This window comes from Pipra filicauda, unplaced genomic scaffold (assembly GCF_003945595.2).
Source record: "Pipra filicauda isolate LSUMZ 115617 unplaced genomic scaffold, ASM394559v2 scaffold175_size1500280_pilon, whole genome shotgun sequence".
In the NCBI taxonomy this organism is placed as follows: domain Eukaryota; kingdom Metazoa; phylum Chordata; class Aves; order Passeriformes; family Pipridae; genus Pipra; species Pipra filicauda.
The window spans coordinates 1,024,075-1,046,221 of NW_024104273.1; the positions used below are offsets into that span (position 1 = coordinate 1,024,075).

The following is a 22,147-nucleotide window of genomic DNA, read 5'->3' on the forward strand; positions in this document are numbered from 1 at the left end:
GGGGCTCGGAGCACGGCGGAGCGATGTGGCAGTGGCGGTATGTCAGCGGCCGGCAGCTGGACGGCTTCCGACAGTACAAGGTGAGGAGCAGCCCCGGGGGTCGGGAAGGGCGGACGGTGGTCTCGATGTGGCGCCTCCGGGCTCCGGAGCGCTCTGCTCTGCCGCGGCCGAACGCGCAGTCCAGCCCTGCTCTGCCCACGGCCCCGGCCGGCCGGGCCGTCCCTCCGCCGCCGGGGCGTCCGCAGGGATGTCCCCCATCTCCACCTGTGCCCGCTCGCACCTGGCCGGGGTCCGGCTCTGATAGAGTGCGTTACCTGGGTATAAACTGGGTGTTCGCGAAGCGGCAGGTCTCGGTGGAGACAGAGTGAACTGGGCTTTGAGTGAGTATCAACGTCTTTAAATGCCCTGCTCGTTTTAAAGCAGCGTGGTTTAGGAGGCATCTGGTGTTTCTGTAAGAAAGAGTGCATTGATGATGCTTGTCTGGGTCTGTGCAAAGCCTTCAGACACAGGAATGCTCTGGCACTGAGAAATAAATAAGGAAGCCAGGAAAAAAAACACCTTACTTTCAATAATTTGAACTAAACCCTGTGTTTGCAAATAACAGGCATGCAGAATTCAAATGAATGGATGAATCATTAGATATTTAGTTTTACCAGTGTTATGTCGCAGACTTAGGATATACCTGGGCTTTGTTCCCAGCACATTGCAGGTGCAGTACAGGGGATCATCCAGATTTGCTCTAGCTGAGGTGCAGGTGTCTGAGATGGGCTATGCCACCCTGTTTGCACACACTCATGCTGCTCCCTATGAAAAGCATGTAGGGCGCTCCAGCCTCCACCTTTTATTTGATGTTCCGTTTCCCGAGGCAGCCCCTACCCCACACTCCCCATGATTCTTGTCTTCTTGCTTTTACCGTGTGCCCTCCCGGGCTGGCATAGGCCCAGGACACTCAGCTCCTCCCAAGCCCTTCCCTGGGCCAGCAGCTCTGCCTGCTCACCTCAGGGTGAATGGTGATGGAGGAACTGTGGCTTCGAGAGCTTTCTCCAGGTTGCTTACTAGGAACTTGTTTTGCACAGCAACTCGTTAAAATGTATCAGCCTGTTCATGTGTCTCTAGTGTGTGTGGGATAAAACATGCTGCAAGCTGTGTCTGGCCACTGGGTGTAAGTTGCACAGGCCTGTGCTTGAACAGTGGAGCCGCAGTCTTGACTGAGATCACCGCAGGAAAACAAAAAGCTATTTTTAGTATAAACAGACGTTGTTATTTAAGTAACCTTCCTAAAATATTTGAGTTCATAGTACAAATACAAGGAACACTTGTGTTACGTTCTTCCTTATCACTTGAATGAAAGTGGCTTCAAACAAGTGCAGATGGGAAAGAATCAAAATAGCATTTTTTAAAAAAAAAAACTTGTAATCATTGTGCCATACTTATGATTTGCAGGGCAAATGATTAACAAAAGACAGAATCACATATCAAACCATTTTATTTTCGTATATTGGTTTCTTGAGAGCATTGTAAAGGCCAGAAAATATATTTGGTAATTTTCTTAATTGTAGGACTCAGCCAACACTCTTGAGAAGTATCTGTTCAATTGTGTTCTGGAAAAACTGTGGTAAGTACAGGTTTTAGAAAGATAGAAATTTATTTAGAAATTTATTTAGAAATCAGATAGTCAATTTTCTATTACCTGAGGTGGCTCAGGATTGGAACATCCTGGAAATAATTAAATCCAAATGTCACAGGTTACACCCAGAGAAATACAGCTGCATGAGATGAGCTAGTGGGGTATCTGCACCATTTTCCTGGTGTTCCAGTTTGCAGGAGGACCTGGCAGGTGATAGCAGGTCTGCCCATTCCTAAATGCTGCTCACAGTAGATTAAAATTCTCAAAAAATGCAAAACGGGTGCAGCAAGGAGACACTAATCACTGCCACAATCTCTTCCCCCTCCCCCTCCCATGCCTAGGGCTGCTACCACAACCACAACTTTGTTCTCATCACTTCCCAGGCCTGAGACCTGTTCTTCAACCCCCTGTTGCCCTCTGGCTGCCATCTCCTCCCCTCAAATCTACAGCCTTACTGCATCCTGCTCCTCTAGCTTCCCATCTTCTGTGAGGAAATTGCTGCTGCCTTTCCTGCCTACTCAACAGGCGCTAAACTCTTGATTACTGTGCCCAGCACACACAGGTTACCTCTTCTTACAACCACCTGGCTATTTCTGTAGTGTGTTTCCTGGGGAACCTGGCTCTGGAGTATTGTAGAAGGATACATGGGCTGGCCTTGTGGAGAAATAGGTAATCTCTCAAAGGATTTGTTAGCGTATGTTTGATATTGAGCTAAAACAATGTGTTGCTTTTGGACATGAAGCATACCTGGGAAACTTTAGGTAGCAGTATCCGTGTCTCTGTTCTGCATCCCACTGCAGCATTATATTTGCAGTAGTATAAGTGGCTTAATATCCTCGGTACTTTGCACAGCTTGTCCACTGACCTGATCTGGGAGCTGAGCATAACGCAGCTTAAAAAACTAATTTGTGTAATCAACTCCTTTCGTAAAGGCAAATTTGACTTGAAAAAAATGCTGCTTGATTTTCAAAATTTTCACACAGCTGAATTAATTTCTCTGCCATGAATACCACAATTGTATGTCTCAGGCACTATCTGTCTCCTGTTCGCAGCTGGAGGAGGGCCTTGGCAACAAAACCAGCACAGTTCTTTGCAAAGGGAATGGCAGACCTCTAATGAATGCAAAGACTTCAGCACCCTTTAGCATGTCAGGTCCATGCTTTTGAAGCAAGTTTTCCCCAATTACCAAGCTTTGGTTTACATCACAGGGTGACCTCAGAGCACAAAAATGCATTCCCTTTGAATGAACCTAAACCAGCTGTACTAAGAAAAAATGCACAAGTACACCAAATACAATCAGTCCATACTATTATACTGGAACCAGCTTACTGTAAAATTTTCTGAAATCATTATAACATGGACATTGGATCCTCAGGGCTAGCTATTTCACTTTACAAATCTATTCCTGTTTATTCTGCATGTTAATGGGGATTTAGAGATTCAGTTTTCTTTTTACTGCTTAAAAGCACACTGAGAAAGGTGGAGATGTGATGATGAGACAGTTCAGATGCAACCCTCACTATTGCTGCCGTGATAATTCTGCCATCTTCTTTCCTGTGGGGCAGGTGGACAGGTCCTGATTTCAGGATAGTTGGGTGCTTGGTGATTTGCTGCAACTGTAGAGCAGAAGATGCTGATACTTGGATTTTGTGCTATTCCCTGGGATCTATAGCAACACAGTCTAAAGGCTGCAACTAACTTCTATTGTAGAGCTTAGGTCATATAATTTCTACTTTTATATTTTATCAACATTCTGCAGTTCTAGAGGAGCACCCGTGGAATTACTCAGCTGCCTTTTGTCTCTCTGTTTGGGTTTCTGTTGGAAACAAGCAATTCTGAGAAAGCCAGGTGATGAGTACAGATAAAAGCAGAATTTGGACCAGAATGCAGTAATGTCAGTGGTGAGTTGTTGTTGCCGTTGCATCTTCTCATCACTTCAGTTTTAGGATTTCCCTTGCAAATATGCCTTGAGTCAGCTTTTCTGCAGCACCTGTGCACAAAGGTTTCCCAAGCCAGAAAACTTTGATGTTTTATCGTGTTTCAGGAGAAAAGAGATCTAAGGACAGACTATAGAGACTTGACTCAAAAAATAGGCCTTGGAAAAGATTATTTAAAAAATCAGATATAACATTAAAAATTAAGGTCTATGGTTTCACATTTTCATCTGAATTTGTCAACACTGTTTTTATCCTCTAAGCCATTTTTAGAGGGTAATTTGCTGAGCGGATGAGGGTTGGGGTGAGAGGAAAGTAAGATGAAATCAGTGTAAAATGGAAACATAAAGAGTAATCTTAAGTTCTCTGTCAAAGTAGGAGGTTCTGTAAAATGGAATCCTACCTACAGAGCTGTCTCTCTGTCCCAGTTCTGTTGCTGTTCAATACTTTCATTAAATAACCGAAGGGAGGAAACTGTAAAATTTTCACATGACACTAAAGCATTTTGAAGAATAGGGTTATGATTTAAAATGTTACTGGAAAGTGGATACAATGGCCAGAAATCAGTATGAAGAAATCCAGTAAACACCTAGGGGAAAGAAAAATCAACATTTTGAACATAAAATAGGAGACAGCGGACTGCAGTAAAGATTCCTGGGAATCAGGAATATACTCTTGTAGCTGATGTACCGATCAGGTATCAGGTGGAATAATATGTCCTGCTTGCTTTGGCCCACAATTTACAGTCCACAGAATGACATTATGAATACTAAGAGGCTTAGAAAAGATGAACTGTGAGAAACAGTCTGAGTACAATGGGAGTAAGAGTCTAGCAGCCAGTTAGTCTTCATGAGTGCCTCTTTAAAGAAAGACAGTATGTGAGTTTTGGCTGCACAAAGAGAAATTTAAGGTGTCTGCTCTGTCAGTCTTGTGTTGATAAGGCTTGCTAGAACAGGTACTAAAGGGGATTGGGCAATCATTTATAGTCTTAAGAAACAGTTCGATTTCTCTGAGGGAAGATTTATTTGTCTAGTGTTGAGTGCTGATAAACAGTTGCTGACGCCTTTTTTAGCAAAGTTTTGAATTATGTATTCTCTTTTAGTGTGCCAGCATGGTCGTTTATCACAAGCAATTGGCTCATTACTTCATGGTAACTTGATCTGCTTCCTTAATATATACTGAACATGATCCTGCATTAGGTAAATGTGCTGGACTAGAAGACCTCTCAAATTACATCCCAGCCCTCATTTTGGTAGATTAGAGAAACCAGATCAGATGTATGATGATCATGTTTCAAGGCTTGATTGTTTCTCTTATACTGACTTACACCAAAGGAGCAAAGTGTGTTGAGTATAATCTAGTGAGTTCCTGTCTGGAAGTTCAGGATTCATCCAGATACAAGACTGGATTTCTGTGAAGCCTTTATGCTTTTCCAAGGCTACCTGTGTAACTATGAGATTTAGAAACATAATGGGTTCTGCTCACCTTTGTTGAACAGGAATTTTGTTTTCGACTCCAGTGGCACAACAAGTTCACATGATGTTGAAAATTTAGGATAGAAGACTCTCGTTTGCATGTTTATCTGAAACTTTTTAGGACACAGTTAATGGTGTTCATGATTGCATTTGGACAATTTTATCTATGTTGAGTACATTCATTACATGACTATTACATAGTGTTTTTGCAGATAGTATTTTTAGGTTTTTTTCCCTAATTTTTAATTCCAAATATTTGAAGGCAGTTACCAGTTTTATTTGCTATAGTTAGATTTTTCAAACCACTACAGTTTAATAAAGTCCTTGAATACTTGAGGCAGTGAAAACTAGGGTTTTCCAGGTTCTGTGAAACAGTGAGTCAACAGCCCACTGCTCTACATATAAAATCTTGTAGTCTCTCTTCTTCATGTTACTTTGATGGATTGGAAGGCTGGGGTTGAAATTAAATATTGTTAAATCATATGTGAAATAAATCAAATAATTCATTACTTTTATATTTTTTGTCACTTGTACTGGTGTGTCAGAGTTGTGGGCCAACTGAATACCTGAAAGACCATGTCTGTGCACACACTACCTCTTAGTCTTATCCTGTTGTAATGGTAGCAGTTCAAGAGCTCTGCAATCATTATCTTCCTTCTACACATCGTATGCTAATGAGCCAACAACATAATGAAATCACATCACAGAGATGCTACATTAGATATTACTTGCCGAAGGACTTTTTTCCCAATGATGGTGTTACTGTACACGGTTTTGAGTGCAATATTAAGCCCATGACTTTACAAAGGTTCATTAGATCACTTTTAGGACAAATACGCTCAATATAAAGTGTTGTATGCCTTGTTGAATATCATGAAAGTGCAACTACCAACCACATAATTTCATTTTCTTGCTTTATCAAGAGATGTTAGTGTTCTGCAATGCTTATTGGATTTTTATGTGTAGGATATGCATGTATACACATTTATATATTTACATGTATTTTTGTTTATTCATCTGTGTTTTAATAGAAGGCTAATTGCAAAGATGTATCTGTGATTTGGCTGTGGATTATTTGTTACAAATCTAGGCGAACCCTTCTTGTAAGGGTTGTTTTATAGGGGGAAGAATCTTTCTGTGAAGTATCTCCTCTCTTGTGCATCAGGATACTGGATAACAACTGGTTTTCGTATGTGATATAGAACCTCTGTTTAGCATCCCTCATGAAAACTACAACCCACTTTTAATCTGCCTGACCTTCTGGGCGTGGAGCGGTTTCTTTGGTTTCCCCAGAGATTTAGGTACACATTCTGGCAGATCTCCAGCTGCATGGGAATTTGTTGTACTGTTTGATCTTTAAAGGGCTGCTGGCACGTACATGTTTGCACATGCATAGAATCGTGATGTTGTTTCCTTTTACCAACTGTAGAAGACCAGTCTATGAAAAAAAAAAACGAAAAACATAAAAATCAACTTCCTTGCTATGTTTGAGCTTCTTTGGATGGCAGTAGTTTACAATCATTTTGTGCAGTTCCTTAAGAATATGCAGGTTTTGGTTTTAGTAGGATTTATGCTTTTGCCAATCTGGGCCAACCTCTACCTTTGTCCCTTTAGAGCAGCACATGTGCAACTGCCTTATGTTATCTATCACTTGCTCAATATTTAATCGTGTTTCTGTGCTCTGTGTAGTTATTTTGGCTTTGTTGTTAAGTGTTTGAATGTGTCCCACTAAACAAAACCTTTTCCTGAAGACTAATTAGGCAGCATCCTTAATAAAACTACTGTTGATTGAAAAATGGTTGCCAACTTCGAGTTCCACTGACTCTCCACCTCTCCCTGGTCTGGCTGCTTACAGTCCTGTCAGTAAAGAATCCGATCTTTATTTAGTCTCACATAGTGAACAAGAACCTCACTGTTGGGACCAGGACATTATGACTTCTTACCTCAAAATGTACTCCTCTTGCAATTGTGTTGAGTCTCTGATGTCTCTCATAGATCTCAGATTTCAAGAACAGCTAGTCAGCAAATCTGTCATCATCAGCCCTTTACTCCTGGTGAATGGGATTGTGGTAGTCAGGAAGCTGAACATGAGCCCTCAGTGTGCCCTGGCAGCAGAGAAGGTCAACAGCATCCTGGGTCTTATTAACTGTAGCATGGCCCATTAGTAAAGGGGGAAGTAATTACCCACCTTTACTAGGCTAAATCTAGAATACTGTGTCCGGTTTGGGTCCCCAATTCAAGAAAAACTGGAGGAAGTTCAGTGGAGGCCACCAGAGTAGTTGGGGCTGGAGCATTTGTCCTGTGAGGAGAGGCTGTGGAGTTGGGGCCTATTTTGCCTGGAGAGGAGATAACTCCGGGCAGCAGCCCCCTAGTACCTATGGGGTGGTCCTTGGGAGGATGAAGTCAGGCTCCTTGTAATTGTGCACAGTGGGAAGATCACAGGCAGCAGGCACGAGCTGAATCAAGGTATCTTCATGCGGCCTATAAGGAGAAAGTTTTCCTCAAGAATACAGTGAAGCTGTGGCAGAGGTTGCCCAGCAGTCACCAACCTTGGAGCTTTCCAAGGCCTAACTGGATAAAGCACCAAGCACTTGGTTTTGAGCTCCTGGCTGAACCTACTTTGAAAAGGGGGAGACCTTATGAGGTGCCTTCTGACCCGAATGATTCTATGATCCAAATCCATGACTCTGTGATCTTAAGGGAAGGACACTGCTCTGCAAGCAAGGGGATGTGCCCCTCTAGCAGGTACGACTCCCTAAGAGCATCCTGTCCTGACCCACAGCAATATGTGTGCCATGACCTCATGGACACGGGTTCATACGTACTTCCATTAGGCAAACAGCTATGGCCTATGGGTCAATGACTGTGTCAGGGTTCCTGAAAACCAGGAGGTCTGAATCATAAGTATACCTTTGCAACAAAGCATCCCCAGGACAGCTTTTATGTGATACATTTTATTTTATATTTTATGTAATATGTATGTTAGGTAATACAGTTTATATAATAACAGCTTTGTGATGACTTAGTAATACCAATCAGAATTGTTGAATTGCCCAAACCATGACACTGGGTTTCGAGTATTTGCTAGGAATAGTACCAGATGGCAGGAAAATATAACCATATTTCCTAGTTGTAGGTGTGCATAGGCTAATGGAATTGAAGGGAGCAAAGTCAGGGGGGAGAGAACTGCTCAGGAGGCCACCTTGAGCAGCCTCTTCCTTCACGGTGCCGCTACATCCAGCCCTAGTACACACAGCACAACCATCAGGTAACAGAGTCCACAACCTCAGAGTCCAAAGAGACAATTGTTTGCATCTAAGTATGCAATTACATGCCCTCCACTACCTACTCTTTGCCAGGATAAATTACAAATCCTGTTCTTTAGTTTCTACTTGTGTGTTATATGCTTCAACCCTAGATGTCTTAGGGATTTATAACTCCTGGACTTAGATATCAGTGACTTAATAAAACAAACAAACATATGGATAAGAGGAAAGGCAGGGTGGTCCAAACTAAGCAGTAGGAGATACAAAATCCAAGCCATTATTTATGAATAATTAACTAAATGATGCTATAATGTAAAGCAATGTTATTATTAGAAATAACAGAATTGTGTTTTGGAATATATCAGCGCTTTTAAACTGCTGAACATTTTGAATTCATTTGGCATCCATAGTGTTGTGTAGCTCTTTTGTTTATACTGTGATTCTCTTCTTTCCCTTTATGAGGCTTTTTTTAAAACTCAAAACTGTGTCTCATAATATCTACAAACCTGTAAAAACATATGTAAACTAGAATTAAACTCTATGTGTTTAATGTATTCTAGGAATCTGAAAGATGGATGGAAAATTGTTACCAGATGTGCCAGTATTTCAGTATTTTCTTTAATTTTTTTATGATTCCAGAAGTGTGAGGTACCACAGAATTCACGTTCACGTTGCATAAGAAGTTGCCCAGAAGAGTGATTTCCCACCAAGCTCTCTTTAAGTAGTGACTGGTTCATTCCCTGGGTTGGGAGGGTCATTTTGCAGCTTTCAAAACCACAAAAAAACTTATCTTGTGCAAAAGAGAATCCATTGTTGTGCCTCCTATTCCCTTGTCTGTCATTTAGAAAACACAGGTGTTGTGAAATTGTGTAATTGGAGAGGAGATGGTGATAAAAGAAGCCACAGGAAGGTGTTGGTAGCTATTGATGCCATGATGGCTGGGGGCAGTGGGAGCCCCAAGGCAGCAGGGCAAGGTGGGCCTGGCAGCCTGTCCTGTCCCATAATCAGAGCCAAAAGCTCCCAGGGCTGGGACCCTGTCACCGCCTTCAGCACCAGAAGCCTCTGCCCATGGGCACTAAAGGAAGGAACCATCTGTGCTGTGCTGGCCCTGGGAGGGGTAGCTGAGCCATGCACGGTAGAGAGTAAAACCTCAGCACTTGCTGAAATACTTTTTAATTTTATTTCAAATATATGCTGTGAAAGTCAATTTTTCAAACCTTTTCCATCAGCAGATCCCTCAAAATTTTCCATCAGTGATGTAGGTCTCTGCTTATAGGCCAGATGATGACAAGCTCATCACTTATGTGTGTTGGAGAAGTGATCATTAGATGTCCGGGTGGCATTGTTGAAATACACCGTCATGCACCTATTTTGGAAAACACTCTGAAGAGGAGTTATTTTCAATATATCACTTGTTTAAAGACCACAATTCTACCTCTTTTCCTTTTGATGTATTGATTCTCTGCTTGAGATTCCTCAGGCCTGCAGGACCACTTGTGTTGTTAGAACGTCAGCACATGGGTACAGCTGTGGCTCTTCCATACACGTGTCTGCCCCAGCTGAGTTTGCTTGCAGGAAAAGGATAGGTTTTCCAATATTTATGTTCTTCATTCAAGTCCTTATGTTGTCATTAGATGGTTGTCAGGTTTTCTGTGTGGGAACATGGAACAGGATAGCTAGTGTATTCTTCCATAATAGGCATCTAACTTCACATGAAATACTCAAGCAATCACAGAACCATATATTTCAATATACTGCAACCTAAACCATTATTACTGCCTGATATATAGCTGTTTTAAACATTAATTTGTCTGGGAAAGAAGCTTTTCAGCCTCTACATTTTTAAAGGCTTTTGTAGAAGTCAACAGAAATATAAAATTGAGTTAATATGAGCAGATTTTATATGAATAAATCAATATTGCTTATACTGAAATTATGTATATAAATATGACACCACTAACACTATTGGGGCTCTATTCTTTGCTCTATTCTCCAGCTATAGGGTGAATTACCGCCCACATGTGCCTCAGTCTCCCAGCATTTACAACAGAGATAATAAATCATGTGATTCACGAAGTCAATGAAAAATTAAAATTCACTATTTTCTGTGCAGGAATGTGAAGTGTAGTGAATTTGTTGCTACTAATACAAGACTAAAACCTACAGAGCCATTTTGATGCCAACAGTTCAAATATAAACAATTCCCAACAGTTTGACTCTGTATCTCTGAATGTATATGACTGTGTGACACAATATGGTGCTATCTGGGAAAAGATAATTTAAGTACAGGAAAGGAATAGTCTGTTAGCATAAGAAGCAATTTAAGTTGAAGTAACTATCTCCTAGCAGTTATGCAACTACATTTCTTGGGGTTTGCTTTCTCTCCTGACTCTGAAGTTTGTGTAGACATGCTTTATATTTTTCTCTTACTTGTAGTAATTCCAAAATTTTATTCTTGGGATACCTCCACAATGCAAGGCTGGAGAGGACTAGGGAGTCCAATGAAGATCCAGCTGTCTGCTCTGATTAATGGTTAGCTCGCTACCTGTTCTTCTGCTTTGTTTTTTTCTCCAAAGTCTCCTCAAGACAATAACTAGGCTTTGTTTTGGGAATAGTCCATTCTGGAGGCAGTGCACACCATTTTTGGCTTTCACCATCCTTCAGCACTCTTCCAGCATGGGCGTTTGGATTTGTGAACATGTGCAACACACGGTGCTCACTTCCATGCTCTGAACATGCCATGTTGCTGGGTTTCAATGTAGTCTCCAGATTGCTTCAGATACTTTGAACTAAAGTGTATTCAGTCCAAATAATGTGTTAGGTGTGCAGGGCCAGATGAGGAGGTCAAACACCCGTCCAGCACATGCTGTGCGGTGTGGATGTGACCAGTTTGAAATAAGGGGAGGTATTTCTAAGCTGTGTGGATGTGAGTCAGAAGGTACCATTTATATTCAGCAGTGCAGACCTTGGTCACTGTGAGTGCTTTTGCCCTCAGATGTTTGGCTCTGCTCTGCCACTTCAGAATGGTTGTCTTTCTTCTGTGTAGCCAAACTTTTGCTTTGGCTCATTTTTCTTTCTCTTGTTTTTCTCAATTACTTTTCTTTCCTTACTCTTACTTTTCTTAACTGTTTATTCCTTTTTTCCCCTCTTCCTCCTAATATTCTCATGTTTCCTCTCTACTCTGACAGAGCTGACCAGTACAAACTTGATGCTGTATTGGATCCCCTGGATGGAGATTAAAATGCAGGAACACAGAGTAAAAAGCACATCTCACGTGTGCTGCTCGAATCAACGTCCGTGTGTGCACGTCTGGTGTCTGTATTCTCATTTCCAGCTCTGCTAGAAGCCATTATTAACACCACGAGGGAAAGCAGATGGCTTTCAAGGAGGTTTTAGCTATTAAGAAAAAACTACAAAACAAAAAAAAACCCCAAACAACAACAACAACAAAACAAAACAAAACAAAAAACAACCCAACAGAAGAATTTTTAAACTTGGGAGTAAGATGGAGTCAATTAATGCCATTTTTCCTATTCCCTCACTCCTGCTGTTCCCTCCCAAATATTACAATTTCTTTCAAATGTAATTGACAGAAACTTTCTGATTATTCCAAGTCCTTCTTCTTTGTATAAGGTCAATCAAGTTCCCTTTTCTAGGGCAGAAATGCTTAGTACTTTTATCAATCTTGCACTTAAAAACCTCTAACAGGCTTATCCTCTTCCACTTCTGCCTTTTACTAGAAGTGCCCTGAAAAGGACAGAATTACACAATAGCAAATGGCAGTACTGTTTTTACATAAGGTTCAGTGCACTCTTGCATTCATGTTCACTGATCATAACATGAGCGTGTTACTCAGTACTTTGCTTTTCTGACCAGACATGAACATTAAACTCCTGAGGATTTCGTGGCCTTGAGGTTAGCAGCTTCTTGGGAGCAGAACAAAGCAGGGTATTAAAATAAATTTACAAGAATGCTGTACTTATGATCATGATTTAAACTTAACCACAAATCACAAAATAATTATCTGAATGCTTTGTTTTCTCCAGAAGGTAATTAAAACATATCCTTTGTATGCATAGAAAAAGGAAATGTATGGAAGAGTTCCTAAGCATTCCATAGGCTGATACCCTCAGAAAGATGAGATGCAAAGTCATAGACTGTGCATGCAAAACCTGAGGCATGCTTCATGAATCTTTTGTCCCACTTGCACTTGTCCACTGGAAGCTCTTAGCTCCCACGTGTGCAAGTTAGGTGTGTATGGAAAAGCTTGCAGATAGGGATACTGAAACTGAAATGAGTCTTGCTAGACTTCAGTCACCTAAAAGATGTCTTAAGTTTAAGACAAGTGTCTAGGCTGCTTTGATAATTAATGACTTGAAACAGGTACTTCTGGAGGGCAATCTTATCCAAAGGGTAGTTGGCTAAGAGAGGTCAATAAATTAACTATATAGGGAGAACAGTTAACTGTTAGCTGGAGTTATGTGAAACGAAAGACTCTGTCATCAGCTCTTCTGCATGTGAACAGCTTTGTCAACCTGTGGTCTAACACATCCCTATTTTGTTCCCATTGTCTGCACACGATGTTTGGACAATGGTATATATAGATATATCTGAAGATTTATGTGAGTCATATGCATCATGCTAACAACGTTAAGCAACATATGCACTTTCAAAGTCCTAGAATTTCTGAAATAATTACGTGTTTCACCCCAATGACGGATAACTTCTTCGACTGTGGACCTGCCGGAGCTCAAGAACATGATTGCGAGTGGTATTGTCAGTTAAGATCGTTCTTCTGGGGGTTCTGATTCTGTGTTCTGCAGCCTCAAGGCAGGATAAAACTTGATACTGCCTTCTGAGGAAAAAGCAGACACCAGCAATTTGGGGTGGGGTTGGATTTCTGAAATATTTTGTTTGCAAAAGGTACAGATATATACCTGTTGGAATTATAAAACACATAAAATATATTTACAAGTCTGTGCAATGGGAAAATTTTATTGTGGTAATGGACTGTGCTATTTTAGGCTTATTTTTATAATAACATTGCCTTACATGAATTAGCATAGTGCAAATGCAACTGTGTTACTATGACAAAAGCTTTGTATCTCTGCAAGATAATATTCTACTTATGAACATATTCCATATGCACTATCTATCCTAATACTAGCAAGAAACCACTGCTCAGACTGTGTATGAGTGGTAGTGCAAGTAAATAAATCCAAAATATGGTAGAAATGCAGACTCTTATAGGATAACTTGTAAAATTAATAAGAATTTAGCAGTAAAATGTGACTGCAGAGCTGTTTGCCAGTTCGCAAGCCTAAACCTTTGTGTTAGTACATGGGATTACTAATAGGGTAAGTGTAAACCAGGCCAGTGCTTTTAAATTAAATTAAACCTGTATGAATGGTCATCAGAACAAAATAAATTTACACCAGTCACGCTCAGAGTGATTGCTCTTAGATGCTGAAAAAATAAGCATTGTTCTGTGCTTTGTTTAACATGTTTGCTTTTTCCTCACAGTACAGTGCTGTGGATACAAATCCTTTATCTGTGTATATTATGCAGCCCATCTGGAACAAAATTATTAAGGTAAGAATTTTATTTAATAAAAACTTCACATGTTAATATAAGAATTTGTTTTAAATACATCATGTATTTTCATTTAAAAATATTGATTAATAAAGCTGAAATTAGGGCATTTGATAAAAGAAAACAAATGTTGCAGGATGTATACCTGTTTTTCATGGCTAGGCTTCATGAACGAAGATTTGGGAAGGGCCCTACCCACGTGTTTATACGAGTATGTTATTTTGAGATTTTATTTTTTTTTAGAAAAAAAAGGTTTACTTATTTTTTTCTGATTGCTACAGAAAAGGCATCCATTTCTTTTTTACATCTTCCATTAAACAGCTTTGCAGACATGAAGGGGTTTATTTACTACAAATTATTTTTGTGCAGCATATGCTGCCTAACAACAGCATGGCTTTATCTCTGTGCCGTGCATATGATTTTATGCAAGTGCTGTCTCATTTTCTCCCAAGGGTACTTGCTCGAGGGAGCAAGGCATTTCTTTAAGAAGCTGAAAATGAGAGCAGTTACCATGATAACCATAACGATTGGAAGATGCCATCTCTTGAGTGTGTTATGATCTGCAGTTTCTAAAAATAAACTGCTCACAATTAGTTGTGCTGTTGTTGGCAAAAAAAAAAAAAGCTCTTTATCTCAAATAAATATGAACTTTATTGATCTCCAAGAAAGCAATGATTTCGGCATCTGCCTTGTTACAGGAAATATTTAGATTGGAGCAGACTTGAAAATAAAGCTTTGTACTAACAAAAATGGATGTACATGGTCAGAGTGCTGTTGGATCTGCCATCTCTGGATTCTGTAATAAAGGTGTTTCTTATTCTTAATACAGCAGGAAAATCATAGTCTCTCATTTATAATCTCAAGATAATTTAATGAAAAGTGTTTATATGTCCTAACTTAAGAATTAAAAACTAACCCAAACATGTATGAGTAAAAAGCAATTCAAAGATGTGACACTGAATTCAGTAATTCAGTTCAGAGATTCTGTTTTCATTCCCATCATACCATTGAGGAAAACAATGAGGCAGAAAAGCCCCTCCAGCACTTTGCAGTCTGGCACAGGAGATGAGCAGAGGCTTTACTGTGCACTTGCACTTTGGTTTAGGAAATCCATGGGTATTCATCTGCTCTCAGATTGAAGGGGGTGTATTGCAATGCAAAACTTCCTTTGGAGATAAGTTCTTCTAATGGTTGCAGCATTCTACGAGAGGAAAAGCAGCATTCTTGAATGTCCCCATGTAGTATAAGGTGATAGAACCCATAAAAAATGGGACCTCTAGATTTTTTTAAACCTCATTGAGTTTTGGATGAGCATGATTTAGTTCTCTTCTCTCTGAAGGAGAACCCAACCAGAGCGAAGGACTGAAAACCTGTTTCAAAAGTTGGGAGATCTGAGTATGGAACCAAAGACTGGGGTGGCTGCTGTCTGTACTTTGCCATTTGGTTTGAATACTGAAGATACAGCACTGAATGTTCTACCTTGCCTTCTGGTGCAAGAGTGTTAGAGAATAATTCTCAGTGATGTGTTGCAAGGATTTAAAGGGAAACTATATTGCTTTCAGCTTTTGTAGAAGTAGTCATTCTAATGTTAGAAGATGCTATGTAGAATCAGAGTCCTGCAGAGGAGCTGGCAATGCACAGCAGCAGAAGAAAAGAGTATGTAATGGAGATTGCTCTTAGAGATAAAAATGAGAACTGGGAGAGCACCAAAATTGTTGCTATAATGGTTTTATTCCTGGCTAGATACTGAAACCAGATGTGGCAGTAACTGTTATTCCAAACTCAGTTCAAGAAAATTCTGCTCGTCTGAGCGCCAAAATACTATTTTCTCTTGAAGTGCAAGTACACCAGTGTTATCTTAATAAATTATATCTTAGTTTTAGGAGAAGCTTTGAATACTTTTTTTTTTTTTTGGTAACTTGTACCTATTGTAAGCATTATAGCTGATCTATGACCATGCCCTAGACTATAATATCCTGTGATGTAGAAAAAAAACTCATGTTCATGGCAGTTTTTCCATGTTGTATGAAACTATAGTAACAACTATACGAATCATAGAACCATAGAATCATTTAGGTTGAAAATTACCTTTCAGATCATCGAGTCCAACTGTTAACCCAACACTGCCAATTCCACACTAAACTATGTCCCCAAGTGCCACATATGCGTGTATTTTAAATATCTTCAGGGATGGTGAGTTCACCACTTCCCTGGTCATCCTGTTCCAATGCTCAACAACCTTTTTGGTGAAGAAATTTTACCTAATGTCCAATGTAACCTCCCCTTGTGTGACTTGAGGCTGTTTCGTCATGTCCTATCACTTGTTACCTGGGAGAAGAGACCAACCCACACCTGGCTACAACCTCCTTTCAGGCAGTTGTAGAGAGTGATAATGTCCCCCTCTGAGCTGCCTTTTCTCCAGATGGAACAACCCCAGCCCACTCAGCTGCTCTCCGTAGGACTTATGCTCCAGACTCTTCACCAACTCCATTGCCCTTCTCTGGACAGGCTCCAGCACCTCAATGCCCTTCTTGTACTGAGGAGCACAGAACTGAACACAGGATTCAAGGTGCAGCCTCACCAGTGCCGAGTACAGACCACTGCTCTGGTTCTGCTGGCTACACTACTGCTGATACAAGCCAGGATATGACACTAGGATATGACTCTACGTGTTATTTAAAACTATGCTGATTATGCAACTATAGGCATTTCATCTTCATTTAATTCAGTGCTCCATGCATTTACCTTTAATTGGGATTTGTATTTTATAATGAAGCACAATCTTGTGCTCTCCGATAAATAATGAGCAGTATTATTTAGCTATTACGCAAACTGAATATTCCTCCTGTATTTGTGTTCATAAGAAATCACATCTGTTCAGGACAATGAGAGGAAAAGGAGGAAATCCCAGTGGGATACATAGGTGTATGCCAGCTTCACTGAAATCAATTTAACTCCCCTCTGTTGCCTTTATGAACTTTGATTTTATCACTAGAATTGGGCAAGAGTAGAATTTTAGTGGTCTCAAGTGACTTAGTGAAGTTTGAACAGAACTTTATATAAATGTACTTTACCATTTATAATCCAAATAGTTGATATATTAAAGGATTTGCTGTTTTTATTAAGGCTTTTTGAATGAGTGGCTGTAGACCTGGTGGAACAGAAATCATTTAGTGTTTTGTGGAACTAAAAGTTTTTTAAAAGGTTTAAGCATACAAAAGTTTTGCCGGAGAACAGATGTGATTCTCCCTATGGTACCTTCAGTTGTATTAATCATGTAACACATCGGTATATTAGAATTCTACTGTCTGTTAATTAGATGATAAAGTTTGCAATGTATCCTTCCATAAATTCAGACTCTATTTCTCCAAGGTGTGTAAGAAGTTAATCTTGAACACTCTGTGATTTTTTAAATTCTGAAATAAGGTGATGGTACTGTAAGGCCAACCAAAAGGATAAGGGGCATTAAATGTAAAAAAAGGGATTTTGCAATTGGAAGACTTTCCAAATACCTAGACAGATTAGGTTCGGTAGGGATCAAAAGAACATGCTTAGGGGTTTAACTGCAGGAGAGTCTGTTTTCCTGAGGACAGAACTCCTGTAACTGTTTTTCATGGTGTGTCTGTTAGCCAAAGGGATTGCAAGTATAACAACATCCTTTGAAGGTTTTCTTCTTAGAATACCTGCTGTTAGCAAGAAAGTGGGTTAAAATAACTTCTTCATGTTTGCACTGTGTAAGCTTAAATTGTTTTCTGTAATAATTTAATGATGACATTGTGACTGTTTAGAATAATGAGCCTAATTAGAAAGCAGATGATTGTGGTGCCCCACTTGATTTAATAGTCAACAATTCTTATGAATCGTGCAGGAGAAGTCAGTCATTTTAAAACAATACGTCGGATGGCGTCTGTATGTCCACGTAAACGGTTCATCCATGGTGTCTTAACACACTATTTTGGTCCACAGTTCAGACTAAAAGAGACAAATCTAGAATTTTTTTAGTGTTTGTCGTTCATGTTTCATATAATTATGGTCATAGACATCAGATAAATTCCCCAGCAGGAGATTCATTTTCTGCATCCTCAGGTAGCAAAATGGGGAGAACATGCTGCTGTTGCTGCATGCTGAACGTAAACGGTTCATCCATGGTGTCTTAACACACTATTTTGGTCCACAGTTCAGACTAAAAGAGACAAATCTAGAATTTTTTTAGTGTTTGTCGTTCATGTTTCATATAATTATGGTCATAGACATCAGATAAATTCCCCAGCAGGAGATTCATTTTCTGCATCCTCAGGTAGCAAAATGGGGAGAACATGCTGCTGTTGCTGCATGCTGAACGTGCAGTCAATATAAGAAAAGGGGACTGTGCAGTGAAGGGTTCTACCCTAGGTGTTCTCCAAAAGGAACTTCAGGGGACATTTGCTGTCCCTTTTCTTAGAGGTTTAGATTTGGGCTTTTAAACACTCAGGATTATAGAAATGTTAAATTTTTTTTTTAGTGTAGTTGCATGCATTCCGTGATGTATTTTAAATACTATGAGAGCTGACATACAGTGTTTTAAAATTAGTGATAAAATCCTGGTGATAAAGAAAGAAACTTTCAGATATGATAGTTACTACTAATGCTATTACAGAAAACATCTAAAAAACATAACAGAAAAGTATTCAGGAATTTTAATCTGATTTTTTGAAAGTTTACACTTTAGGCTGTACACTATCAGTTGCACAATTCCTCTTGAGTATTATAAATTGTTCTACAGTAGGAAAAGAGGATCTGGTCAGAATAATTAATCATTCAAGCATTCAAATTTTAAAAGTAAATTTTTTGTGTAGTAATAGGATAGAGGAAATGTAAAGGTGTATACAAATTCATATGTATTCATCTGTCTGTCCATCTAGCTAGTCCAGAGAAACTAACAAATCATTTTATTTCAAAACTGTTATTAGTATCTGAAATTATTTGACTTCCTATTCTTTAGTATTGTCTTGTAATAATTTGTACTGTTAAAGTACTTTAGATATATTTTCAGTCATTAGGCTCTCCAAAGAATTTGATTATAAGCCTCCGATATTTTTCTATTTTAAATATATTGATAGTGTGTTTGAGTGATGCTATTTGATACTTAGTGTTTCTGCAAGTATGTTCTGTCTAAAAATCATGTAGAAAACTGTGTGTGCTGTTTCAAAAAAATATGCTGGAGAAACTGTGTTATTTGGATAGAGTGTTACCAAACGGGATCCCTGTTGCAGTATAAGAAACACCTTAAAGCTGCAGGGTGTGAATAGCTGAGAGGGGTTACTGGGACAAAGAATTAGAGGTTTAGGTGAAGACAGAATCCTTTTCAGCACCCTACAAAGTAAAATCAATTAATGGAGTGTTTATAATTTATAAGTAAAGAAGGAGACCCTAGCAGTACATTACTATCTAGAGAAGTAGGGAGCTGCGTGTAATGGAGAGATCTTCTGAATCTAAGTGTCATGCACTCAGGGTATGATTTTGTTGATGTTTTGAGTTAGAAATTATTGACACATTTTAGAAAAGGAAATTTCCTTTTTATAGTGTGGGAATAGAATACTTAAAAAACCCTACCACGTGGATGCTGAATTACCACACTGGGGTGCTGCAGTCTTCTTTCAGTTCTGATACAGATGATTGCAGGAAGTTTTCCTTGATGATTGGATAAATAAGGATAACGTACAACATAGGGAATACAGTGTTTTAAAATGTCATTTTTACTGCAGTCACAAAGATCAGGCAAAAGGATTGAATTTGAAAATAAATTTCAGAAATGAAAATGGTATTTTAATTTGAGAATGGTGAAATATGCACAAATCTGAACGTTGCTGATGCCATATAAAGGCTTCTTTCCTGATATAAAATATTTAATTAAAATAGGATGTACAGTTTTTCTGAAATTTTTTTTCTTTCTTTTTTAACAGATAGTGCCTTTGTGGATTGCTCCCAACCTGTTAACATTCTCTGGATTTGTCATGATTTTATTTAATTATTTTCTAATATCTTTTTATGACTGGGACTACACTGCCTCAGGTAAAAATCCTCATGTTGTAATTTTTTAGAATTAGTGCGCTGCTTGTACTTCTGAATGTTATGGGGAGGGATCAGACACTTGAATCTTCCACTCATTCCCTTCATGACACTCCATGAGCACAACAGGAGGATCTGACCTCACATATGGCCTTAAAAATTAAGAACATTTTATTGAAAAATATTATTTAATTTTATCCCTAAAATGGGTTTCAGCATATGTTGCTTGCAGCCTATGATAATATCTCATTTTATTTAAAGTTTATTCCAGGATTTAAATGCACAGACAAAAAACACCCAAATGTTCTTCATAAAGTTTTCATTGGTTTCACATTTCCTAATACCTAAATTGATGCCTGAACAAGTTATTTCTCTTTCATTACTATACACACCCCCCATTCAAAACTGCTTCTAGACAAAGAAGACATAGTTTCTAAATAAATGTTGCTTCAAATTGCGACTCTCTGAGTCTCAGTCTGTATTTGCTCTTCGTGGTAGACCAAGTCAGAAGCTTTTTGGCTGATTGCCTCTGAGTGTAGGGCATGTTTAGTTCTGGGCTTCTCAGACCAGCTGTTGGAGCCTACAAAAAGTAGTAAGCATCTTCTGTAAGGTGTTTAATATGTAAAACATCTATATATATATATATAAATATATAAAAAGCTTTAGTTTTCTTTAAATTAGACAATTTAGTGAAGGCAACAGTTTTATTTCCTGAAACAACTGTGTTTTGCTGTCTTTAATTTTTTTTATACCTGTGTTTAGATTCAAGAGGTACCCTTTAGTGTGGGCTGTTTGTACATTTATGGTAATAATTCTAGAGGCAGAGATACTTGTTAGCAGTTTTAGTTCAAAAGTAATCCTGTATGAGCATTATGTTTTCAGGGCCAGCTTGTTATATATTGTGTGGCCTCATTCTTAAACACTTGGGGTTTTTTTATCAATGCAGCTAACATTAAGTTCTGTAATAAAAGAGCATCCAGAACAAATCTTTTTAATGGGATGATGTTATCTTGACAAATTCCCAGTAGATGTACATGGAACTTGAAGATATTTGAAATGGTGATTAAGTCTGTTGGAGTTGAGGCCTATATGTGTAGTTTGCAATCCTCTTCTCGATTTCACATGAGAACAGTGCCCATCATTTCTCAATTTATTGAAAACATTCATGCAACCTAACAAGCCTTTTGAGTATCATATATCAATCCCATACCTAGGATCAGAAATAAAAGACTTAATTTCCTGGACAGCTGGTTTTCATTCTACAGTTTGCAGATTTGCAGCTAGGAGTCAGGAATTGCCATCTTTTCTTTCAGAATGGCAAAATGAGGCATTGAGAAAGGTAGTCAAGGCACTGCTTTAGGTGCTGGCAACTCCTGGCATCATTCAGGCAAGGACACCCCTCTGTATGCACGAATTCCCTGTGTTAGGTGCCAAATGCCAGAAATCTGAGAGGCATTTACAGTTGTTTAGTGCTAGTGTAGTACTTACTGCATGATGTTTAAGTTAAATAGAACAGTCTTCGGAAAAAGGATTGATTTCTTTAAAAGAGCAACAATAACCTTGGGTTAATGCTATCAGCAGAGCAAGAACAGAACCCTGGGCTCTGTCCAATTCAACTTTCTTTTCCTTTTTCTCAAGGAAAAAAAAAAGGTGCTAATATTTGTCCTAGCCTGAGGACAACAACTTCCTGTTCAGATCTGTACGGTAAAAGTACTACATAAACCCCAGGCTGGCACTGATAATCTTGCTTGAAAAATACCTTTTTTTTGCTTCTAGATATTACATAAACATTAACTAATTTGTCAATGGATAGTCTTCCTGTGACCTGTAAAAATTTTTATCTCGTTACTGTCATTGTTTTGTGCAATAATAGAGTAATTTCAGGACCAAAAAACCTTATCTTCTGTCCTCTACAGTGTAAACACATTTAAGCCTGCTCAATATGTCTTCAGTAGAGCTCAGTGATGCCTGAAGGTCAAAACCAAGTATTTCAATCTGTTCGATGCAGTAGGTTAGTCAGTGGCAACTTGTTTTTATACATATGCATATGTTGGTGGATTTCTTTGAGGTTAACCACTGTTACACTGACTTACTACCCCATTTCTTTCAGGTAGCAGTCCTGGACTTGTTCCCACCTGGGTGTGGCTCTTCAGTGCTTTTACCACTTTTTGTGCTTATGCTTTAGGTAAAGTACAGTGAAATAAT

The 22,147-nt window shown here is 39.1% G+C and overlaps 1 protein-coding gene across 3 annotated transcripts in view; it reads left to right on the forward strand.

The window, feature by feature from the left end:
- Window positions 1-22,147, forward strand: part of LOC113984137 (ethanolaminephosphotransferase 1-like) — a 58,309-nt gene continuing 36,162 nt past the window's right edge. Inside the window, exons 1-4 of one of the 3 annotated variants that reach the window (XM_027713920.2) lie at window positions 1-80; window positions 13,826-13,894; window positions 19,837-19,945; window positions 22,053-22,127. In XM_027713920.2, coding sequence (XP_027569721.1) covers window positions 24-80; window positions 13,826-13,894; window positions 19,837-19,945; window positions 22,053-22,127 — 310 coding nt within the window. In that variant the 5' untranslated portion in view covers window positions 1-23. The other 2 variants (XM_039379761.1, XM_039379762.1) reach the window with 2 other exon arrangements.